The 26,081-nt window shown below is 34.6% G+C and overlaps 1 protein-coding gene across 3 annotated transcripts in view; it reads right to left on the reverse strand.

The window, feature by feature from the left end:
- The window catches only part of CSMD3 (CUB and Sushi multiple domains 3), a 683,676-nt gene that overhangs the window by 201,826 nt on the left and 455,769 nt on the right, over positions 1–26,081 (reverse strand). For all 3 annotated transcript variants that reach the window (XM_062568389.1, XM_062568388.1, XM_062568387.1), the window contains 4 exons: positions 20,654–20,810; positions 16,715–16,906; positions 13,837–13,963; positions 12,800–13,002 (listed from right to left, as the gene is read on the reverse strand). In XM_062568389.1, the coding sequence (XP_062424373.1) occupies positions 12,800–13,002; positions 13,837–13,963; positions 16,715–16,906; positions 20,654–20,810 (679 nt within the window). The remainder of the gene's footprint in view (positions 1–12,799; positions 13,003–13,836; positions 13,964–16,714; positions 16,907–20,653; positions 20,811–26,081) is intronic.

The raw sequence follows: 26,081 nt of genomic DNA on the forward strand, positions 1-26,081 counted from the left end.
AAAGTTAAGACAAATCTTCTGGTCATATTGTCTTGTATAAGTAGTGAAGTGTGATCAGTAAATTTAATGTACTAAATTGCTATAGGTCAGATGAGAAAAAGACAAATTCCAGCAAGCTTCTGTTATGTGCATGTTACGCACATGCAGCATGATAGGTGCAAAGCAGTGTAGTATAAGCCTGTGTGTGTTCATCTGAGGACCTTTTTCCTAACGAATACAGAGAAATACAAAAAAAACTATTTTATTCTTTCTCTAGACTGGAATAATTGCACTGCAAACAGTCAATAGACTTATGACAAGTCTGAAAAACAGCTGCTGATCAAGAACTCTGGCTCCAAGATGAGGCTGAATGAGACGATGCTCAAACTATTCAGGAGATATTAGGGGATAGACTAGGCATACAGACCTTGTCTACATGCTCAGGGTAGGAAGACAGAGCATGTTTCTACATTAGCATTTCAGTTCACATCTCTCTTTCTTTTGAAATAAACTCCAGATTGTACCCATTTACTGCGCTTTGGTTTACACTGGGACACAGAGACTGGATTACTTTCAGATGAAACTAAACTGGAAGATACTTTTCTGACTTTAGAAGAACAACTCTGAAGCAACAATATCTCCAAAACAAATATAGTATTGCCAGCAGTTTCAAACTATAGATCAGGTTGTGTTGCTGTACGGTACTTGCTATTGGACAGAAATAGCCATTTCTGCTGTGAGCGAGTCTTAATATCTCAGATATCCATACAACATGTTTCCCAGTACAGACTTCGAATAGGAGATCACCAGCTCTCCACAGAAGATATGCCAAAGCATAGGCATAAGACACTTTCTCTGGAGAATTACTCATCTTACCCCATTTCTGCTAGGTGAGTTGAAGGACCAGGGGTAGAATCTTGTTTGGGAGATTCATAGGAAACAATCCATGTGGGACACTTTCCTAGGAAACTTGTTTGGGTTTGTTCTAAGAGCATTCGTATCAACAGCTACCAGATCTTAGCAAGTGGTCATTCAAGACTGAGAGGAGGGAATCCTTTCACCATCACTCACTGAACTGTATGTGACCGTGCAAGTGCTCCTTTAGAGCTGCAGAACCCTTTAAAACACCATTCAGTCATATCCAGGAAGTGTCCAAATACAGATTGGTCTACAAATTTCCTTGATTTGAAGTATTGATATATTTTGATACATCTGTTTAATAGTAAGGAACTCGCATACATTTTATGCAAAAATTTAGATAATCAAACTTGCAAGTTGATCATTCCTGCCTCAGAGAAAAAAAAAAGATTCTGCCAGAGTTTCTGTTAGTTCATGAGCCCAGGCAATTTGATATGTGATTGTTATGTCCCAAGATGACATCCCCATTTTCATGTGGGAAAGGTACTCTGAAACATGGCATTAGAAGTGCAACAAAACAGTAATAGACTCCACTAATGCTAGGATCAGTATAATAAATGTCCCAGGATTTCTCACTGTTAACAGTGATTTCTAAATTTAGTTTCTTAATGTATGCCAAGTCTAGCATCAGTAAAGGCCTGAACCTCAACCCTGAGATAAAATATATATTTTTTTAATTTGTTCATGTCTTCTGGAGAGAGAAGAAAGAAGAATTTCACTTGTTTATCAAAGAATTTAAAAACTCTTTTTCAGGGCATATGCTTAGGGCAGAACTTCTAAGCCTGCCAAATTTCAAACCATTCAGAACTTGCTACATGTCAAACAAATTTATTCCTAAACCAAGGATAGTCTTAACCTATTTAATCCAACATGTTCTTTTAAACTCCTATCACTTTAGATCAAGACCTTTTATAATTGCTGGCCTTCCAAACTTTCATCAGCCTCAACCAATCCTGACAGACTGCAGCTTCAGAATCCAAGCTGTCCCGAACTCCATGCAATATCTCTACCCATATGGACACTGCAGTCTCCGTGAATCTTTGATACTGTCTATTTGAGAAGCAGGTTACCTTGATATTTGCTATCTCAAACCCAAACTTCCATACAACTTCTCTCTGTAAAAGGAAGCATAAAATGACAACAGTGTTTTCACTCTGTCCTATATTAACTGAAATACTGTTGAGACAAATTCTTAACTATTTTTAACTGCTATATCTGCTGTAGACCTAGCAGAGATTTAAAAACATAGCCATTATAATTTTTAAGTAAATTCTAACCATAGGCTCAGTTTGTTGATTTTGTATGACTTCACAGATTCTACTTAAGCTTGGGAAACTATCAGTTATTGTTGGAAGATTAAAAGGAAAAATATTAAGAATAAAGCACTGAATCAGAATTACATTTGTGAAAAAACAACAAAAGAGAGTATAATATTTTGCACAATCAGGTTTTGCAAGTTCTCTGATTGCCTAACTTTTAGTTATATCCTCTTAGGCACTTAAATTAGGGTTTTCATCCTCTCAGGTTTAGTAATTATAAAAAAAGTTAGCTGGTATAAAATGAGGCAGCTTTCTTTTGTTTTTGCTTTTTTAACACAAAGAGTAGGTGAATATTACAGTAAATTGAGGCAGCTTACTGTTCAATCTCTTCTTCTAATTTGAATGTATTTTGATGTGGCTTCTCATTTAGAATTTACTGAGCAGTTCAAGGGTAAGTAACTCGAAAAAGTTAGGCCTGCCTTCAGTTTCTGTTTCAAACAATGCTCAAGTACTCTAAATAAAATAAAAGAATTTTGAAAGAAAATAGCTAAAACATTTTATAAGCTCCTGTTGCAGATCAAGAAGATCAGATAACAAATGCAATTCTTAAATCACTTTCTGTAAGGAAAGAAGGTCTATGTGGAACATCTTGGACAAAGAGCTGGCTTGCTCCTCCTGCTGCTGGGTGGCCTGGGAGGGATGGAGAGGCAATAGGGGCCCTGGAGACAGCACTGGCTATTAGTAGCTTCCAGGTAACACACTCCCAACCTTCTCTGAGCAGCAACCACTGCCACACTGACTTCCCAAGGCTCTGGCGTAGCCAACAGGCCGTTCTCACCTTGGCAACGTTATCAAGTCAGAAAACATAGACTAAGTGAATCTTGAAATTAGGATATATGCATACTTCAATAATATTTCATTGCTATTGTTTCCACACATTTTGCAGTGTATTTTGCATACATTATGTATTATATTGTTTAGTAATCAGAAGCACTGCAGACTAATTTTTAACTGACTTGTGTTGAAAAGGCTGTTTACATTGCAATCTGGTATATTCTCTTTTTTTTCTTTTGTTGGGGGGGGAAGGTAGGGACAAGTTTTTTTCTGGAGGACTTTGTCTGAGGTTATTATGAGATACATTTTACTCTTTAGGTAAACAACAGGCGTGGGTTTAATGAGACAGACTCCTTTTCCTTTTTTGTTTTTGTTGTTGCCAATTTACTTCAGTTTTGAACCAAATTTTAATAACTTAAGTACTACACAACTCCTACTACATCTTCTTGGATAAACTTCAGAGCTCTTTCCCAAATTGATAAGCAGATCTCTTTCTCTTCAAATATGAACTCTTCAGTTCTGAGTATCTATTATTCCTCAAGCTTTTGCTCATAGCTCTTGCACTGTGTATGAAACTCAGCCTCAAATAAATTAATTGACACACGGTTTCAGATAATTTGATGGGAATCAGCATAAAATGGGTACTCTGACAATATGCTGGTAACTCTCGAGCTGGGGAGAAGTATTCCAAAAATCTTCATTCCATTTAGATTACTTTTTTTTTTTTTCAAAATGATAAGATTATTTAATCTTTTTCTACAAGACTTATTCCCGTTTCAGATGATATATTTCTTTATGTATATTTATGAAAACAGAGAGATAGAAATAACTTCTCAGAAAGAAGCAATCACAATGCTCTTGGACCACACACAACACTACTCACACACTGAAAATTCTATCAGTGATCACTCATTTTTAATACAGTTTCTACTGAAAAGATCTTTAAGATTATCTGAATAAAAATCTTTTTTTTTTTTTAATCTGATTCTTTACAGAATATTGCACAACCTGTTCTGTTGAAGGACACAGACATGCAACAGGGACCAGTACTGCTGTTTTGACTTGCCCTTGATTTTGCTCTCTGGGTGAACTGAATCCTCAAAAGAAAGGAGGGTTCTTACCTTAAAAGTTAATTTTTCTCATTTGTGTTTTAGTATCACAAACTGTACATATACATACAGCCTTAGAGACTCAAAGTCCCTTCGGTATTCTGGGATTTCTTAAAGGTATGATTAGATGGGGATCTCAAGACACCTACTAAGAGTGAGGAGATGTTTAATCTGCCTGAAGTCTTCAGCTTTTCTTGATTTTTTGCTTCAGGTTTTTGTACTATAATTGAATAGTTTGACATTGATACAGAATTGCGCTCATTATTTGATAATATTTACTTGACTATCATTACCGTATTAGCAGGACTCCTAATCTTTGTTGAGATATTCTAAAATTTTTGATTTAGGAAAATATTGTACTAATTTGCAGAAGGTATAAAGCACTGTGTCACTTGCAGGAAATTACAGAATCTTTGTCAGAAAACAGCTTCTGTTCCCATTAGTTGCACGACACAGATAACAGCTTCCCAAAACACAGTTCTGTTGGCAACACATGCTGAGTTGTCTCAAGGCTGGGGACAGATAGAAGACTGAATCTCTGATTCTTATTTTCATTTTCTTTTGTGATTTTTAAAAAATTCCTCTATGAAAATGATTGCATCTGAGATTGTGCATTTGAACATATCCAGCCACTAAGCTGAAGTTACCAGTCACTAAATAATTTGTTGACACTGATGTATGGAAGACTGAAACATGAGCATTCCTTTAGTCAAGTGGCTTTGCCAGATCTGTGATTTATGAAATGGCAGGCTTACTGGAATGCCTTTTTTAAAAAATTACCTATATATCTATGGGCACAAAATAGCAAGAAACATCCTCCTTCAGTTGAGCAAATTGAACAAAATACCCAGCCTTAGTCAGGAATGAGGTAACTGGGAAAACAGGGGCAAACAATGAGGTGACAAACTTGAAGAAATCTTAACTCTGTAGCTCTTCCCATAACCGAAGTAAGATGTATATGGAACTCTATATAGAAAGTTTAAAGAATTACTCCTTGAGAAAGAGGATCTGGATTCCATTAATGAAAGTTTTCTAAGAGATAGCAAGATAATAACAGAACATGAAAAAAATATCAAATACAAAGTGTAAATCTAGTTTCACATGCCTTCAAGGAATTTCACTTACATAAGACTATTTTGGCCATTCTCCTAAACTATTACTTCTCCCTAGCTACATTTTTGTGATATGTTTATTCCATTGCAAGCTAGCAACAAAGATTCCAAGTTGCCTGTCTTTCCTATGATATGGATTGCATAAAATAGAAAGCCCACGTCAGTCATACTCATTAATTGAAAATGTGAGATGTTTAACTGACAGGAAGACAAGACCTTAGATGAACAGAAGATACTTCCCAGAATAGTTGTCCCTCTTGTATATTTGTGCATTCTACTGTAATCTGTACATGGAAAAAGGAAAATAGTCCTTCTGTACCTCCAGGAAAGATTCCATCATGCATGCATTCATGTGCACATGCATATATGTGTATTATGTATAAAGATGGTACATGAATCATATACGTAAGTTATACTGACAATGAAGCAGAGCAGAAAATCCACTTCTAAGTACTATTAATGCAATAATACTAGAATTTGTTGAGGGAAAACAAAGAGCAGAGTCACTACAGCAGCTAATGTATTCAGCACTGGAGGATGATTTCTGTACCCACATTTCTGGATATCAATTCCATACTGGCATACACTTCTATGCCTTATACCAAATACTTAAAGTACCTCATCAGAGAACACAGAACAAACTGCTTGATACTATTGTCCTACCTGCAAAACTCACTGTAGGAAGATATTTCAGTGAGGCAGGATGAGTTTTATATATTTTTAAAGCTACAAAATGTAACCTTTAAGTAACTCCATCAAAATAATTCCGGCAAACCTCAGCTGATGAATTTGCCATTCCCACTGCAATTTGCCTGCAGTTCCCTGTAGGAGTGCCAACGAGCTCTGTTGAATAATCAACATAACGTATGAATGCAAAGATTAAACTTCAGGGTGAAATTCCACATGACAAGTGGTTGGAGAGAAATTTCTTTGCAAGCAGAAGACAAAAAGCAGGAAATCATGATCGTGTACAGCTTTGCTTACTTACTGGCAATAGAAGTAATGCCGAGAAGTGAAAGCTTCAGCAAGACAACACAATCAAGACAATCTTTTGGTCCTGAACAAACCTGAAGAGGCAACCTGTATTATTAAACATAAACTACTATTTGATGATTAGGCTGCTTCATCTTCTCATCCTCAAATTTCTTATTGTGACTAAGATCACATAATTGCATATGTAGAGAGACACCAAATTGCAATGCTCTTCTACTGATGTCGCAGCCATCTGTTAAAGACAACTGGTATCCAGAATAGCTTAACCTAGAATAGCTTATACACTTTTATTTTTACTACATAAAATGGAAAATTGAAAATAAAAACATGCCATTACCTAAATCTTTGACAGCATTTTAAAGTCATAGAATTTACAAACTTACTAATATAGACACATTTTGACTGTGATGTGCACTATTTGGATCAAATGTCAACTTTAAAGATTTTGTTGAAAGAGAATATATCAATCAAAGAGAAAAGATTAAGGAGGAATTTATTTTGACGTATAATAGAAAGGTAGTGCTATTTGTAACACTGTGATTCTGCATAAAGGTATCTTTGCACTTCAGTTTTATTTTATTTTATACCCAAAGCACTTTATAAAGCACTGGGGAGGTTTTTATTTGTAAGTGCAATGACTCACCAGAATTACAAATTTTATCCTAAAAAAGTTACATTTTCATATTCTTCAATAGAAAACATGCCAAGAGATATTTCAGATTCAAGGGATAGATATCACACATATGAAATCGAAATATGAACTTTAAACTGAGACACACGATATTCCCAATTTAGAGCTAAATCAGCTTGAATTCTCTGAAATGCCATCCCTAAGTCAGACAAAGTCTATTTTAAACTATGCACTTGTAAATCTAGGGCAAATGAATGGGCTTTGTATTGATGTAAGTGACAAGGGTTTGGCAAAACTGTGTTGCCTGAGGTTTAAACTAAGGAAGTTCAATCTTCATAGTAAGAAGATTTCTATGGGGACATGATGAAGAGGACTATTTATTTATTTACTTATCATTTCATAATTAATTATAATTAATTTCGTTTTTTTTCATTGCTTTCTGGCTACTTTCATCTATCCATGCTGTAACTTCAGATAATTCTAGGTATAAGCCAGTATCAGGACATTTGACGTGGGAACATTAGTTCATAGTATTTACCTGCATAAAAGACGTGTCTCCTACCTGTATACTACTGAACTAAGAGATAACAGCTATGTTTGCACAAACGTGTGATAGGATTGCAAGTTTTGTCACTGAAAGCATTATTTATGGTAATTCCCTTTACAAACACTTGCTACTTAAAAGATAAGGCAACAGATCATAGAAGGAATGGCTATTTTCTTTTAAGTTTCTCAACATGAAAAAACACACAAGCAAACAAACAAATTGGCTAGACTAATTCTCTGAAATTAACTTTCTGAAGCAGCATTCACAGATACTTCTGGCAGAGAAAGCAGTGACCCTTAAATCTCCAATCATTAAATGCAAAGACTTCCTCTCAAGGTTGAAAGAAATCAGCAAATGTAGATAACAAAAACATTAAGATGAAAAAAAAATCCCAAATCCCTTCTCAAATGACATGCAGGTTAAACAGGTCAGAACAAGAGCTCTCTGCTACTGGAAAAACAAAATATAAAGGAGGATATTCAGTCTCAAAAAAATCTTCTTCAATGAGGGTATAGTGAATATGGCTTTCTCTGAACAACCACCACCAACAACTGAAGAAACACAACATTTAGAGACATAACATTATGTGGCTATAAATCAGCACTGAACATACATAGAAAGCTGACTTGTAAGCATTTATGCATTAAACACAATCAAAACAAACTATCATGCAGTATTCTTCCAGACTAGAAACTAATTTTGCCAAATTTAAGCCATCCAGGTAGGCAGACATCTGACTCAGTTATCTTAGGCTTTTTCTGCAATCCACAGAGACAAGTAAGTCCGAAGAGCTTTTTGTCTTATCTAAGAAAAGTACGTTTGACAGCAAAATAAATCGAAACATTTTAAGGTATTTACTATTACATCGGAAGCTGTTGTTGCATGATATAAAATAACTTCCTTTATATTTATATATTCATATATTTATGAAAAACAAGTATTCAAAATTTTTTTAACAGCTTTGCACTGGCTGTCTTATAAAGTTGGAAAAAAACTCTATATTGTGCTCTGTTTAATTAGTTAGAAATATTATTGCACACTTAGGCATGACTGGAATGAAGTCTATAGTGCTGACTGATTCAGCAGTGCAGCTGCTAATAGGGAAATAATAATCTATGAGAGATGAATACAGTTATCTTTCTTTCTGCATAAATGCTAAATGGCACCTGAGCTGCTAAACACTAGCAGAGATAAAACTTTCTCTGTAATATAGATACAAAGACCTTTAAACTCTAAGAATACAATCTCAACATCAAGAAGATCTGATCTGATGTTAGGCACTTCAAGTATATTTAAGAGACACAATTAAACGATTTATTTTAAACACATAGAATTAAAATCACTTTTTTTTTTTTGCTTTTAATGTTCAATTATCTTCTTTCATTTCTCCTTCTCTCCCTCTACTTCTTTCTCTTCCTCCCTCCCTGATAGACTACCCTCAGCTTGCTGAGATGAAGTAAAGAAATCAGTTGAAGAAAATGTTTTATTATGCTTAATATTTCTCTGAGATATGTAGCTCACGTCTGTGGTAAATACACATTTGTTCCTTTCTCTTTTTCTTGAAGGTCTAATTTTCTATTTTATACAGAATATACTGACCAAACAAAGTTATTGATAATTTAATTTATGTTTTTCCAGTGTGTCTTGGGCTCCAAATACCTTGTCTGAGGCAGTTCTGAGAGGATATGTGATAACAAGTACTTCCCGTGTGCATACTGCCTTTGGCATGCTGTAAACTTTTCACTCCTCCTAACTTAAAAGTGAAGACCTCAGGCACCACTTTTCTAGCTACATCATTCAATCTGATCATCCCATTTCTAAGCATGTTCCAAAATCCTTCATTGAATCCCCAGAGGTTCCCATTTTTCTCTGTATCTATATATATTAAATTTCAAAATATTTCTGCTTTAATACCCATCTTTTTATAGTTTGCTGTTCAGGTTTTGTGGGCTCTGCTTTCCAGTTTGTTCCTTCACTTCATCTCAAAGAAGAACATAGAAGTTGAAAATGTTTTAAGTTTGCAGGCAGAGAGTTCAGAATCATGTCTTGCAGATGTCCAACAAGGAAATTTTCCTCTCTCATTTTAGAGATTGAAGTATTGGGTATATTTTAATTTGTATTTTTAATATTAATTAAAATATTAAGTATTTTAATTTGAATACTGATTTTGACCTGGGAGATAGTTCATCAGATTAGTTTGTGCTATAAAGATAATCTATTATTACACTTTAAATGTTTGATCCACACATCTGAAGATCATCCATTTTAGTGACTGCAGCTGATTTCAACAGTCTAATGACCTATACATAAGACAAATGTAAAAATACATCATTTCAAGAAAATGTGAAATAGTTTTTCCAGAAATCAGAATATACCAAACGCAATATTAGAATGTATTATCTTAGAATAAAAATAATTTAAATAGGCCTATTTTTTCAGGTTTTTCACAACAAATGCTGCTACGTGACAGTGGATGAACCATCAGCAGACTGAGGTATCTCCTTTTATCCTATATCCATCACCCTCTCGTCTCAATTTCCATAGTAATACACAATTTTAATAATTTAGAAAATTTGTCCTAATCAACTATAAAAAAATTCGCAGCATTCCTCAGAAGTTCTGCATAAAATAAGCAGTTGTCCTGAAATTAATTACATAGGGAAAGGGTTTATGAATGTTAAAATCATGGAAATGGTTGTACTATTTCAGATAGCAGCATGCTATCCCACTCCCCCCCCCCCAAAAAAAAAAAAAAAAAGGCAAGCAAAGAAACAAAAGCAAACAAGCAAAAAAAAAAAAAAAAAAAAAAAGCATTGTTTCAGGTGATGAACATGAAAAAGTTCATCTTGACTGCTTGTGTTTTCATATTATTAACAACTTTGATGCCTTGTAAGGGACGGTGTTGGGTAGCCCCAATTAAGAGTCAATTCTAATAGCCCTACCTATATATGTATAAGAATATTCATTGATTTGTAATTCTCTTTCCATTATTTATATAGTATAAATACATTTATTTTTATATATAGGGAGAGAGTGCTTGAGCACTAGGTTCAAACACTAGATTTGAACTCCAGGTTGCCTACAGAGGTTGTGCAGTCTCCGTCCTTAGATAGAGATTCAAAACTTGACTGGACATGATCCTGTCTAACAGGCTCTAGGTGACTGCTTGAGCAGGGGGGCTGCACCCGATGATCTCCAGAGGCGCCTGCCAACCCCAGCCATTCTGTGCTTCTGCGATATCAGCTTCTCTAGGCTTTTTTCCCCTTTTCATTTGGCGAAGAATATCTCACCTGTTAGTTATTTTGCCATTTGCAAATCCATTTTCTGTATTTATTGGATGATACAGAAAGGAGTAAAATTCAAATTACACGACATTATCAATGGTGATTTGTTTCAGTCATTACATAAATTACTGCTGTGGAATTTTTTTATGAGCACTTGACAAAATGATAGTAAAGACTGTGAGGAACCGATAAAAAAGAGAATCCATATTGTAGAAGCAGATTTTTAGTTTAATTGGATTAAGAAAATAGTACAAAAAATATAGCATTCAGGATCTTTTAAACATTTAAACACACAGTTTATATTATCTTTGATTAACACTCCTAGTGAGGCTAAACTGTCAATAATCCAGTTAAATACTCATACTCTATTTCATAAAATGGCAAGAGGAAAGTAAAAGCATATACCTCCCCTGTGTGAGTTTTCTGTTTGTTAATTACACTGTAGCTAAAGTGTGTAGGCACCATCTGTTTCACTCAGGCAACATTACATATTCAAAGAAAGTATATTCAAACTGAAAATAAGATTATATAGAATTAACCTTCCCTTTTCTCCTCAAATATGTTTCTTTCCTGGCTAGTAAAATAATATATCCAGAGGGCAACAGTGTAATTGAGGCTGCATAGCTTTTCATGTGTTCTTCTAAAAATCTTAAAAAAAAAAAAAAAAAAAGTGTTCCTTAATAAATACTAAATATTTACCCCAACTATGCAACATCGAGTATTTCAGAAAGAGCCTATATTGACGAGTAAGACAAATGCTAAGGCAGTGACACCTCATGGATATTTTAAATTGTCATAATAAGACCTCAACAGAGGGCAAGAGGATGAGAACTAAGTAGAATACCTCTCCCTTCAGATGAAAGTCTGAAAACTCTTCTCGGGTAAAGCACTGGAAGTACATCAGCAACTGCTGTCCGGTCTACTCCCATATACAATCCATTTTTCCTCTTAACTCCATTCTCAGTCTACATCAACCACTTTTTCCCACTCAACGTAGACGAGTGACTAAATGGTTTCAAAATGTAATGTTCTCCCCATGATTTCTGGCTCAGCCTCAAAATAAATGAGAGTGTGATGAGGCTGAAAAGTAGATATGTGAGACTCTCCTAAATAGGGTTGTAAAAGGTGATAAGGTTGAAAAAATATTTTGGAGCTGAAGAATTAAAAGGTTTATTCATGGTTTCAGAAGAACACACAGTGGAGCAGAGGCACTCATTTGCCACTAATCAAGCGCCTTTTACTTTGTCTTCTTATTTACATACTTCACTCGTCCTTTCCGTTCAAGGTTCCCTCTAACTTAAAGTTACTGTGAATGCGCACACACATGTTTGCCATACAAACAGAAAGAATGAGGGTAGGAGGAAATAAGGATTAATACAATACCAGGTATAGAAAGTACAACAAGATTAATGGTGTTATATAAAAAAGAAAAACCTCTGTGTCAACCACTGTTAGAAACAATATTATGGTTAAAAAAAAAAATGATTCTAACAGACCAAATCTGTCTTTTGGAAAAAAAAAATACTGACTAGAAAAGTAAAAGTCAAAACTGACCTCACTCAATGATTTCTTCTCTTTGAGCACTAAAAAATTCAAAACTTCTAAAAGAATTTCGTAACAGTTAAATAAATGCTTTGAATTATCACCACGCTCTCTGCTTGTTAAAGCCTGTAAGACGAAACAGTGCTAGAAGGTGAAAGAGAGCGGGACACTGCTGTTCCTTCAGTGCCATTTCCTGTTTCATCCCATACAAACGCAGCAGGAATGAAAACTGCACACAGATGTCTCGGAAAGCAGAGGCTCTTATTGATGAAGGATGGAGCCTTTGACATTCCTGCGTCAACCTCTTTGTGCAAAACACTAACCATAATTATGAGCATTTCTGCACTCTCCAAGCTGCCCTTGAAACAATGCCAAATAGGAAAAGATACGCATATTTTTTGAAACCCATACAATCAATATTTTTTCAGAAAAAAAACGATAAAGCTATAGTTCTACAACAAATCTCCCATTTCTCTTCCTACCAAAAAACTGAAGAAACATTGCCACTGTTTTGAATTGTAGTCAGCACTGATTATCTGTAGATGAGCCACCTTATATGAAAATATTTGAAAATTAAATTCATGAACTTACTTGAAAACTGTATGGCGAATCCAGATTTACTGATATAAAAGTCCGTGTCAAATTGGATTGTGACTATGTTGAGTGTACTGTGAATGCCTTCAGGAACAAGAGATCCACTAATTTCCTTGAGTAACATCTCATTCTCAGGTGGACCATCCCAAACTCGTAGAATATCATGTGATGCCTCAGTATCAAAAGCAAGAAACTGGAGGCTGTAAGAATACCATGATATTACTCAACAATGTATCTTTGGCTATAACACTAAGCCAAAAAAAGCAAGCAAACTGCTGTTTCCAGGTATAATTTTCCATACTTTTTGGTACCTTTACATTTGGATGCATAAAAATCCAATACACACATGTATTTAAAAGTAAAGTTCCTTTAAAACTAAGGATAATTGAATACATGAATTATGAAATAATATATTTAGTCATTCAAATAATTTATAAGCATCTACACAATCTTTAAGAAAAATAGATTTTTCTTAAAACAACACTGTACTAGATTTTCATCAGCATAAATTAAATTACACTGTAAACTCAGACAGTTAGCCACATAGTGTCAATAAACATCCAACTACAAATTATCACTGAACTGCAATAATTTGGGTGGGAATTGATTCTTCCACTAAATATTTCCACTGACTCCATCACTTTTTACTCTATACGCATGCAATTTTTTGATTTTGGCATCAAAACAACATTCTTCCTAGATCTTTTTACAAGATTTCCAGTTACAGTATAGTTCTATTTCGTATATTAACATAGTGGTTTAAAATTCACCAACACTTCACAATATGATAAGTAATTTTAGGGTTTGATCTTCATCAGAAAGATCAAACCTTTTTGAAAAAAAGGTGTCTTTTGAAAAATAAATAGTTAAACACAAATCTATAGATCCAAATCTAGAATGCCAGAAACAGCGGCCTTAATCTGCACATGAAATCTTAAAACCTTAAATCTCTTCTTTTTTACTGTATGAGTAAGATTCAGTTATTATGTAATCGAAGAAATTTGTTATATATAATTAAGATTTGCTTTCAGTACCTGACAATATTTCCTGGGTCTACTTCAATCATCCACATGCAACGCAGATTGTTGTCATAAGGAAAAGGATAGCCAGGAGATAAGATTCTTCCTGATGATTCTCCTTTAAAACGACCTCCACATTCAGCTAATAAAAACACCATTACATAACACGTGACTTTCATTTTATTACCGATGGGCTTCCAACTAATCATCTGAGCAATCAGTTTATACACCTACTGCCTTGCTGAATAAACAACACAATCCAAACATGATGAAATTGAATTTATTTCCTAAAATTTTAGAACACCACATAAGTTCTCTAAGCATTTTGGTAAAGAAAAGTATATTTTTATTTAATTTTTCTTGTATTTTCCTTTAATACTTACGTCTTTCTAATCATTCTGAATGCAACATAAAAATCGGAATATATACCATTGTATAATGAAACGAAGAAGGACTGTTACTTAAAAACCCAACAGTATAATGTCTCTCTAAAGCAGTGGAATAAAATAAAGAAAACTATTCAACTGAGTAAGGAGGAAAGAAAATGCAAACAAAACAGGGAGGAAATTAATTAAATAAAAGCAGGCTATTCAGAGATAAAATTATACTTTAGGCTTACATAAAAAATTTGTAAAGTTTCTTACTAAAGAAGTGTGATCGTAGGGAAGCTATATTATTTCTCAGAAGATAGCAAATGGTAAGTAGCTCCCTGTTAGGTGGCTTCAGCCAGCCATAGCCATTAGGCAAAGCTGAATATTTCATAATCTTGATACCTAATCTCTAAGAAATCCTAATTTTTACGTAGACCCTTTAGGCTTTTAAAGTCTCCTTATTTTGCCTTCCTTCTTTTTAAAGTCTGACTAATGCTTTGTCTCTTGTGAACTCCAAAGCCAAAATAATGCTTTGATTAGATCTCTTGGTAGAGGTAAAATGCAGTTTTATTTTGATTTAACATGACCTAAAATATTTAGTTGAGTGATTCGTTACCTTATGATCTCTGTGTACTGTGATACAATGTAAGTGAAATGGTACTCTTGATAGATTCTCTAACATAATAAAAAACATAAATAAATTTTCAGAGACAAGTGGCCCTTCGTACCTTTTTTAAGCACTTTACCAACCTGTTAATTCCTAAAAGCTATTTAAAAAAATCTTCAGTGATTATTCAGCTCAGAGAATAGACTTGTCTATTATTCTTCCATTGGATGAGGATATAAATACAGTGCTTTATAAAAAGAAAATTATTTACTGACAAACTGAACAAAACTAAAAAGTAATTGCATTCCCACCCCACGACCAGTGTGCCACTACCAGTTTATTATTTCTAATTGTCACAGAGGATAATTATTTTACTTTTTTATTATCAGTTCAGAAGATTCTCCCCCCCCCCCCCCCCCCCCCAGTGGCTACTTTCTGCCTCTCCAGCGAGGCTCCAGCTCCCGTATTTGCCGAGTGCCAACTCTGGTGCGAGTAGGGAGTCCTCAGCAGCCTTGCGGGTGGCCACCAGCACCAAGGAGCAAGCACCTTCCTTCTCCACATTGTTTACTATGAAGACAATCCGAATTAACCATCGCGACTTTGCCTCCAAGTGTCGATGTTAAAGATACCTCTGAGAGTTTCAAGTTAAATGGAATACGTACTTTTCTTTCTTTCTGTAAATTCAGCAGTTAGTATGTTGTGTTGCAATATTTACTGCATGTTTATTAAAACTTATGATAACTAGAACTGCTCAAAAGCAGTTTTGCTGCTGTCTTGTCACTACCACGTTTTCCCATGAAATTACATTCAAACTATAGGCACCTTTTTTAAATCCAATTTTTGATGGTAACAGCAAGTTGAAGTGGTTTCTGACTTGCTGCTCAGAAATTTCCATAGAATCATTTTATTTGTAAATGCCAATCAAAAATATTCCATACAAAGCATTACTGTTTTCATGGATTCGCAGCGTTTGGCTGAACAGTCTGCGTACTCTAAATGAGAGATCGTGTGTTGGGCTGCAACCATGGTCTTGTAAGCCCTGAACGTCAGTGCAGGCAGCTACCTGAAGCATAAACAAGTACTCAGGAGAGAAAGAACATCAGTGTTCCAAAACCACCTTTTCTTCTAAATTTTCTTTTGTAGCAAAGAAGTCTAGTTTCAATCTGATTCTAACTAAAAGTGAATGTTAAGAGAAAGATTCCTATAAAACAGAAATCTGTCTGTTAGAACAGTTTTACTGATTATTCATCTTCACCTCCTGTTATTTATCTATTATAAATGCTAAACTAGACTATTTCAAGTACAGATAAGCACAGGATTTTCATACCAAGGGTTTTGTTTGGACATACTATAAAATCTCAATCCTATACCAAATCTGGCACTATGAGACCTTGCTGTGTTGTTTCAAGCACATTTCTAACTTGAATATACTCCTTTCTTACTAATCTTGTTGTGCATTTCTTAACTGTCATTCTGCTTTCTGGTTCTCTTCTGACCCGATTCATATATCCTTACATATATATATGAATATACATATATTTATTTGTATATGAAACTATTTTGTAATTCAATGTTACTGGGTAAATAACCTCACAAAACTTATACAGCCTTGGTTTTCTGACTAAGCTGCCTTTTTATGCTATTTGCTGACTATAATTAGGATTTCACTTATTAAGAATTTCATTATGCATGCATGTTTAAAAATTACTAGTTTTTTTATCAAAAAAGCAACATTACTCATATAGACTTAGATCAGCACTACATAGATATAGCTTCAAACTTATCTGTAAATAGATCTGTACATGATCACATTTCACATATATCTAACAATCTCTAAAGAAAAAAAGAACTTTTTTTTTCATTTCTTATATTTAGACAATAGTTCAAGTTAAAAATTTTAAAAAGAGTCTACTACCAATACATGATGGCAGAGGATAGTCCCATGCCCTTCTTTCCCCTGTCATACACTTTAGAAGGCTACTCCCATGGAGCGTGTAACCTGGATTGCATCCATAAATTATAGTGCTTCCAGCAAAATGGCCTTGGTCACTAATCTTGTACCCAAACTGTGGCACACCAGGGTCCTCACAATGTGAAAGCTCAAAACCTGTGTTAGGAATAAAACATTGTAGTTACAAAATCAAATAGATATGTACATTGATAAAATTAACTCTTTTGTTTTCTAATGGAAAACAGGTAATTTCAGATGTCACGTAACAATATATTTAAAGTTTCTTGTTTATCTTGAAACAGTCTAAGTAGAATAATTCTGTCTATAACACTCAGTGTGAGCATGCCAAACAAACTCTCAGCAGCATTTTTTTTCTAAAAGTCCTACTAAAGACTCAGAAGAGAATTCATGATCATTTTTGATCAGGTCTAAAATGCCATGATAAATTGTAAAATGCTTTTAGTGACTCTCCATTTACTCTGATGACAACTTAGTTTGTGAACAGCCATTTAAAGGCTCATAAACAAAATTTAACAGCAGATTTTTTTGTTGTTACTGTGCACAATAGCACTAGTGGCACCATGGCATCTATAGCACAAAATACATCTTGTTATATTCATAAACTCTTGCTCCAATCCCACTTTCAATAGTTAGCTTAAAAACTGCATGCAGGAAGCAATGATAATGACGATATGGGCAATTAAAGCCAAAAAATGTAGTCATTTTTGAGAATTTAAAGATTTGGAGCAAGAAGAAAACAAAAACAGCTTATACATTATACAAAGGCAGGAAAGCATACTAACATTTGGGGAAATATAAACTTTAATTCAGAAGAAAGATTTTCTGTTCAAAATGTTCTTTATTAAGTGAGAAGCAGCTTGAAACCTCGCTTTATTCAAAAACAAATATATTTTAAAAGTATCACTGAGCTCGTAGTGCATGTAGATAAAAAAGATACTTTGTGACAGTTTGATATTCCTATATGTAGCTGGTATGGGAGCAAATTAAGGGATCTTCCTGTCCGTGTTGTCCAATTATGGCATTTACACAGTATTTACCCAGCTGGTCAACAGCTGGTAGCCTTTCGCAACCTGTCCTGAGGTACTGCGTCATTCCTATTGATGGATCGTGAAAACGTTCAATATTTTATTTTACAGACAACAGTGGTTTAGGCTGGACAGGGCTCTTTGCTCTCACAAGGTAAAAAAGTAGGTCAGATGCTGTACGTTCATGGCTCTGGCTCCAGCTCATTAAAAGTCTCACTGAAAACAGCTCATCTCCTGAAGGGCCCCTACAGCCCCTGGGCTGAACTTTCCCCACTCTGAGCTGAGGTAGCATTTCCCAGTAGAGATAGTGCTGCCAAAACGCTAGAAGAGGCTAATGTGAGGCCCAAAGAACTGTACTTTCGATTCAGATCAGTAGTCTGAATACTTATTGACCGGTAACAGATTCCTGTTTTCTAAAAAAAAAAAATCTGTTGATCAGATCATGTGAAAGAAATCTAAATGGGCCTTGGTCCCTGAGATGTCCTTACCTGTGGACAGTCCGGTTATAGACACAGTACCAAAACTGCCTTAGTAATTCATCATTTCTCTATCAAGGATGAAGTTAAAAGTGCAATTTCCCTACCTAAGCTCAGGTGTTAGCATCATTTTAGCTGCCCTAGTGTATGTATTTGAGCCACCTACACTGCACTGGCAGTTCTGGCCCAGGAGGGTAGAGCTGAATCCTTCTGGAGTAGCACCTCGCAACCAGGGGCACACTGCAGGGAGCCCAAAAGGGCACTAGATGGCTAATCTGGGCAGCTGAAAAATCGTAATGGCCACAATGTGTCCTTAAAGACAGAAAATACTTCACTGCAGCTCATGGGGATTTTGCTGATTGCTTAAGAGCATCAGGTTTGTGGATTGTGCTTTTGAAATATTCGATTTTCTATTTATGAAAAAAACCCGAAAACCTGTATTAGTTATCTTCCCCAAAAGTTTTCAATTGTAAAGTATCATGACCGTCTACAATAATGATCTTGCATCAACATTAAGTGGACAATTATCAAGATTAATGAAGGGACTCAAACAGTGAAAATTCTAATCAACTCCATGTTGTTTTATCTCTGGTATTAGCTAGAGGACTCCAGGGAGGTATTTATCCTATCTAACTTAAAATGTCTACTTAAGAACCAAGCCTATGCCCTATGTATCTTTCCAGTGAAGGAAACATCTAATTCAGCACTGTTCAGGCTAGAAAATTAAGTATTGCCTAATTTAGGTGACTCAATACATGCTCTGAGGTCCATAGTCTTTCCGTCGAATAGGTAGGATGATTTATATAAACACCTGAGTAGGTGCCTGAAGTTACGTAGTGTGAATATGTTCTCCTTTCTTTCCTGTACGCAGGCTCGTGACCTGGCTGGTGCCGAGCTGTACGTCATGTAGCTGCAGCACATGTAAGTCAAGATGGAGATGAACCTGGCAGTTCGGAAGGAAGTCGTTGAAAGAACTGTCAAAATCTCAGACAAAGATCTCTTAAGGGTAGCATCACTACTGTTTGTTAAATATCGCAAAGCTCCTGTAATGTCTTAGGCAGTACCTTCACATACAGGTATCAGCTCGGGTCCAGTGCCATCTTTTCTAAGTATTTCTAAAGAAGTAATGCAATCGTTTCTTACTTTTCCAACTAAATAGATCATCAGCATACATGGTAAGCAGGACATCTTGAGACTCTCTTGAAAGCTAAAACTAGAAAGGGTATTAGATCCCATTGACGAAATGAGCAGGTAGCTTGTGGACATACAAAATCTAAGCTCCATGATATACACTGGTTTCCAGATGGAATTTGAGGTTTGTGGGTTTTAATGAAAGAGCCCTAGAAAGACTGAAAATAGGTATCTGAAAAATTACTTTATATGCAATTTCACAACATCAGAGTAGAGACAAGGAACTGAAAGAGCAAGCCATGTGCCGTGGCAAAGCATCAGTTTTGAAGCTTGTTCCATATCATGGGAAGCCAGGCATCTTTCTGCCTGTATAATAAAATTAATTTCTTTTTCTAATCACATTCTTCTCTAAATTTAGGGATAAAGTCTGCTAATATTAAAATATTTATTATATTAATATCTCTCTTTTGTTAGGGTTTAATTTTTAGTATAAAATATTTATAAAATCAAGAGTTTTTTTAAAATTTTGAATAGAAAAGTAGTAAGTAATGAATCTGCACCATGAAAAGCATAATGGGAAAAAATAGTGCATTAGGCAAATATTTAGTCTATAAACAAATTTATTTTGCACTATTGCCTTCAGAAAGATGAACATCATATGGCTTCTGGGGTTTACTAAAACATAAAATCTGTATGACACTATGATAAAAACACAGCGCTGGAAAGCCCACGATAAATCAAAGTACAGTCCTAAGCTATTACATGCTTGCCTTGCTATCACATGGCACAATTACCCAAATTTCATCTTACAACTAATTAGATACACTTGTAGAATCTTGAAATATTTTCCGTTATGAAATCTCTGAAACAAAAATATTTCGCTATGTATTTAAAACTACTCAGGTGCTTAAATAGTTTTATATGCTGGAACCATTGACAGAAAATTATTATATTTTTTTCTTATCCTTCCAAGACTGAAAAAATATCAAAATTACCCTTGCGCAAAAGACAGCAGTTTAAGTATCAAACTACTGAAAGTACCATCAAAGCCACAGTCTCAGTACACTAAATGTTGTCTGAGGCAGAATTATGGCACTGGATTGTTTTGATGAGCAATGAATGAGCTGCTGGTAACATTTTGTTGATTTTTATCAGTATTTGACTTCGGACTGTATTTTCATCTCATGAGCCATGAATTTTCATTCCATAAATGCCATACATCTATTACCATTGTTTTCCCAAATACTTACTGGTATACACAAGCTGAAAACCTTCATCAGTGCCTTCCAAGTCTGAGTTAAATTCCAACCACAAATGATTTGAAGTACTACTTAGCGTCAATCCTCTTAATGATGCCCCAGTAAATGCACCCAGAAGGTGAGCAGTGTTGTCTTTGCCATCATATATCTGTAAAACAAACATTACTTTTACAGTTGCTGAAAAAAATGAGGTATTTGAGTTACAAAATAATTCATTATATTTCAATTAAGGGAGAGGACAGCTTTGCTAGGGGACATCAATTGCCAGTCAACCCACAGCGCTCTTTGGATAAACTGTTTGCCTCTCTTGAATTACGTTAATTATGGTGACCTTTCAAATGCACAATTTAGAATACGTCAGTTCATTTTCTGCATGACAATAGAAGCGGGCAGGGTTGCCAAATCATCTCAGTGTTTTTAAACATCTGTGTTTCTCTTTCACTGCCAATATTATAAAGCTGGTCACACCCTATCAGTAAATACTTATTCTGTGGGGCTTTGTCTGCCTCAGGTCACTGAGGTGGCGTAACACAAAAGCTAAATTTGTCCTGTTAAATAAATGTCTGTAAAACTTTTCTGTATAAGGAGAGGTTCAAATATAACTGTAAAGTAAAATGACACTAGGAAATCAGAATAAAATAAATAGAATAGCTGCTTCTGTAAGTTGGAAGAGAAACGTAATCTATATGTAAATCGGAAAACAGCATTATTATTATTTAGTTTTCTTCGAGAGTTGTCCTTTTCCATATTTAAACTAGAAAACTTCTGTCGGACTACTAATGCATAAAATAATCTTTTAATAATACTGAGAAAATTTCCTTACAATTTTATTGCTTTAAAACATTGCAGGTAACAATCTGTGATGCATTCTTCTCGTTTTTAAAAGTAGTTAAACTATAATTTAACAGTAGTTGCTAACTCAAGTACAATACTCTATAAGTTTTATTTAGTGACTTGTATAACCACTAAAACTTTGATAAATGGGTTCTAAGAATAATTTCACTTGCAAATCAGTAAACTGACCTCTGAATAATTTTCAAACTGTCAGAGAGAAATTCTAAAGCTTTACTAAATAAACAGGGAACTGTCTCTAGTTCTAAGTAAGACCTAATTGTATGAATTTGAAATGTAATCAAAGTTTACAGTTATAAAGAGAAATCTATACTAGAATGAATGAATCAAACCAAACCCATCAACAACAGTATACAGCAAGAATAAGAATGTGAAATACTATGATGTCTGCTCCTCATCTGTGAGAATGATTTATATACGTAACTCCTATATGCAGAAATCGGATGTATCTAGAAATATCAGAGACTTTTGCACTTAATGAAATGATAAAATAAAACAAAGTCATTGCTAGCCACCTTTAACGAATGAATATTTGTATGGCAGTTTAAGAAATAGAGAAAAATGACTTAGTATCTTTCCTTGTTTTTACTGAACATGCCAATAAACCTGAATAAACTTAATGCTAATGCTAGCATTAATGCCAGCACTTAAATGTTAATGTCCTTTCACAGAGTTAAAATAAGATATTGAAGTAAAAAAGCTACAATTAATGCTTATCAAGAAAAAGTAATTTTAAAATATATATTGTAATGTTAAAATGGCTGTCTCGCTTAACTTTATTTAAAATTTCTTTAAAATTATATTAAGATCAGTAACCAGGTATGGCCAGAGGCAAAGCAGCAGAAAATCCGTTCTGAAATGGACTCAGTTATGGTTCAGTAGCTGAAAGAAGAAGAATCTATTCCAGGAGCACTACTGTTATCCTACAGAGATATGCACATCATGACTGACTACAAGAGAAGTCAACTTGTACTTGATGTTCCTTTTCCTAATCTCTCCAAGCTACTTATAACTAATAACACACAAGGATTCTGGATTTATTTTATTTTTAAGCACTGCATAAAAGCAATCTATTTTCTTCTCTTACATATGTGTGGATCACTAATAATTACTGCAGGAAAGCCTTTTCAAGTTATGCCAACTAGTCTCAACAGCTTGCCAGAACTTCCCATAAGCCACTTCACAATACAAATTTTCTTCATGAACAGTTTTCCCAAACATATATTTTATTGCCAATTTTGTAAACTGTCCTACCATATTAATCCTTTCACATTGACACATTGCTTATTGTGAACATTCATACCTCTCAAAAGCTGACATTAATTCTACTTCATGGATAACTGGTAGCCTCATTGTAAAATGTATCTAAGCCTATGTCACTTCTAAGAAGTAACAAATTTCAAAGTATCCAAAGGCTTCTGAAACACTCTGATTCTTTGTATAAGAAAAATGAATTGGTGTGAGGGAAGGATGTGATTTGTTTCAAAAACATTTTTTTGGGTGGTTGACTTAAATAACCAAAGTAACACATACTCATTTTCTTGAGATATTTGGGTATCCCCTAGGCCAATATGGATAAATATTTTTTTTTTATATTTCATCCAAGTTATTGTGCCCTACATAGGAATGTCTAGATATTACCTAAATGATAGAGTTATTCATTCTACTCAAACGCTTTCACATTTTTATGTATTTATGTTGCAAAGAAATTGGTAACAGCCTACATTCTCTTGTGAGATTTGCAGGAGCAACATTGTCTTTCCAACCTTCCTATAGGTGGGAGTTTTGCTAAAGATTTTGAATGAATTTGATAATAAATATCACAATGATATTTTGAGATGTTGTAGGGAAGGATCCTATGTAGGAACACCATTTAGATAAATATGATTTGAACAGACAGATGTATTCTGTTTCTTGGGGGAGGGAAGATAATGCTTACATTTACAGTTGGAGAATAATGGAAACTTGATAAGTTTCTGAGGGACTTAATCATCAACAAATTTTTAACAGAAATGAATATTTGTAAGTTTGGTAAGTTATTTAACTCAATTCTATAAACTTTTAACAATAGTTTAAAGTGAATTTATTAAATGTATGCATTTTAATCAAACTCTTTTTGAGACTTGCCATTGAAACGTAAAAGGCATATGGATATGTAGATCTGTGCCTTTCTAAAGAGAAGGAATAACATAAAATCAGCAGCTCAGAGCTGAAGCTGTCAACACCCCGTCAAATATATCATTTATACCACATGCAAACAGAAGCACTAATATAAAGACAGAAAAGGGACCATATGTTTGTGTTTTTTTTCTCCCCTATATTTATTACCTATTTCACACTCATGTTTTCAGGATACTACTGCTGAAAGGATTATTATAGCAAGCGTAGAGAATTCTTAAGAAATAAATTAGTAAAAAGACATTATCTCCCTTTAAAATATTTGCACAAAAATCATCAAAAACTGAATCACATGCTCACACTTCAAAGCTGGCCTATAAGTCAAAGAGCAAACAAATGCAGCCAAACTGATTTCTATGTATTGTGTGGGAGCACAAAGTGAGAGTGCTGAGAAGCACTACCGGGAAGGGGATGCTCATTGCCAGCTCTAGTTTGGTCCACTATTAAATTATTCTCCCCCAGTCGCTGCACTGACAGTTTTTGAAGAAGCTTCATTACAGCAACAAAACCAATTCTCAAAGCCATTTTTTGCCATTTTTTGAATTTCATCTGACATGACATCTTCCCCTCTGCGTACTGCCAGTTAAGAGCACACAAAGTAGGGGAGTGCAACTGGTCGCCCACTGCAGAGATCCACGTCTTGTGCACAGCCTTTCCCTTGTTCCTGCCTGTCATGCACTGCCAAAACAAAATGCATATATATGACAAAGTGCTACACAGCTTCTCAAAAGACTAACCTTGCTTTGAAAATAATAGTGCATTGTAGTCTGTTAATGTAGCGTCTTCAACATTATTCTGATACAACGGTCTTTGTGTTGAACTCTGAACTGGTTCTTTTTCTCCAATACTATATGACCCAATTAGACAAAACTTCTAGACATATCATGAATCCTTCTCAGAATCTAAAATGTTGATTTTGACAGTTTTTTTTTTTCTCCTTTAATCATTAAGCTCTTAATTCATGGGGTCACTACACACTTATCTTCCATTAAAAATAACCAGAGTTTTATTATTATTTAAGGACTATTTTTCATTCTTGCTAAAAATGAAAGTCTTTGAAAAAGTGTGTTAACTTTGCTTCAAAAAGGATTGCGTTTCTCAAATTTTGAACAATCTTCCAAAACTCTGAATGAAATGTATACTCTTTTCTTCAAAATGAGGTACCTTCTTTTTTCGATAGTACACTCAAATATAGCTTAAAGATAAATACAAAATAATCCTGCAAATTTCTTAACACAAAATATCTGTATCTATTTACAATTTCTAAAGAAAAAATTCTGTCAGAAAAAAAAACTTCAACATATATACTATAAAGAAGAACTAATGTTCTCTTTTCATCTCAGTCTTTCATACTTGATATTCCTTTCTGTTTCATCTTATGTTCTCCTATGGAATGCCCGCATTTTCTGTGGTTGCTCTTGTTGCTGTTTTTTAACATTAATATAGAACTACAGAGTACCACACTTGGGTAAACTAATCCAATTCTAGTAACAAAGCTTCTCTTTATGTTGAAATCTCCTGAAAATGAAGAACATTTAATCATACAATCTTTGCTGAAATTTTAATTTTACTAAAAGTTGCCTTTCTCCTGCTAAATTGGAAATGTATATTTGTACTAAAAAGACTTTCGACAAAAGCTTTCAACTTTCAACTGACAATTGAATGTTCACTACAGATAATGGACTACCCAGTCAAGTAGAAAAATAGTAACTATTCCTTTCTGTGTAAATATTTGTATTTATACAGTTTGCTTATAGCTAAGAGATACTACAGAGCTTACAAGCAAAACTGGTGGATGGAAGTGAAAGTGAGAAGAAAAGCGCATAGAGATGTTATTTTGCAAACTGTGGATTTTGTCCTGCCTCCCTCACCACCAGTTTGCTCTAACAATTTAGAGCTATGGAAGCACTATAGTACACAAATTCAGTTATCAGTACAATTACAAGGAAGGAAACAACTGTTTTACGGTTTCTAAGATCAATATTAAATGGATTGCCATGCAGTAACTATACAGATCATACAGCCTTCTTCTGCCTTCATGCAACTGCCATTCATAATGAATCAAGATGTGGTGGCATCAAGAGCAGGTTACAGCTATAAAAAATGTAAAGGAAGCTATGTATTTCTTATAATTTCCACCCCCTCAAGAAAAAGCTTCCCAAAACATTAATGTAAGTAGTCAGAGCAATTCTATCAAAAACAACAAAGAGAAAAAAATGCATATTAAATGCAACAAATGGAAAAAAATGTGCATGTTCTGAAGCTTCTATTCTATACAGTTCAGAAGTGACAAATGGGAGCTTCTCCTTTTCTGTCTGGTGAGTAGGAGGAAGGGTGGTGATTTATTTGTGTCAGACAGACTGTTCCACACTAACAGGGTTCTCCGCTC

This window comes from Rhea pennata, chromosome 2, assembly GCF_028389875.1.
Source record: "Rhea pennata isolate bPtePen1 chromosome 2, bPtePen1.pri, whole genome shotgun sequence".
NCBI lineage: Eukaryota > Metazoa > Chordata > Aves > Rheiformes > Rheidae > Rhea > Rhea pennata.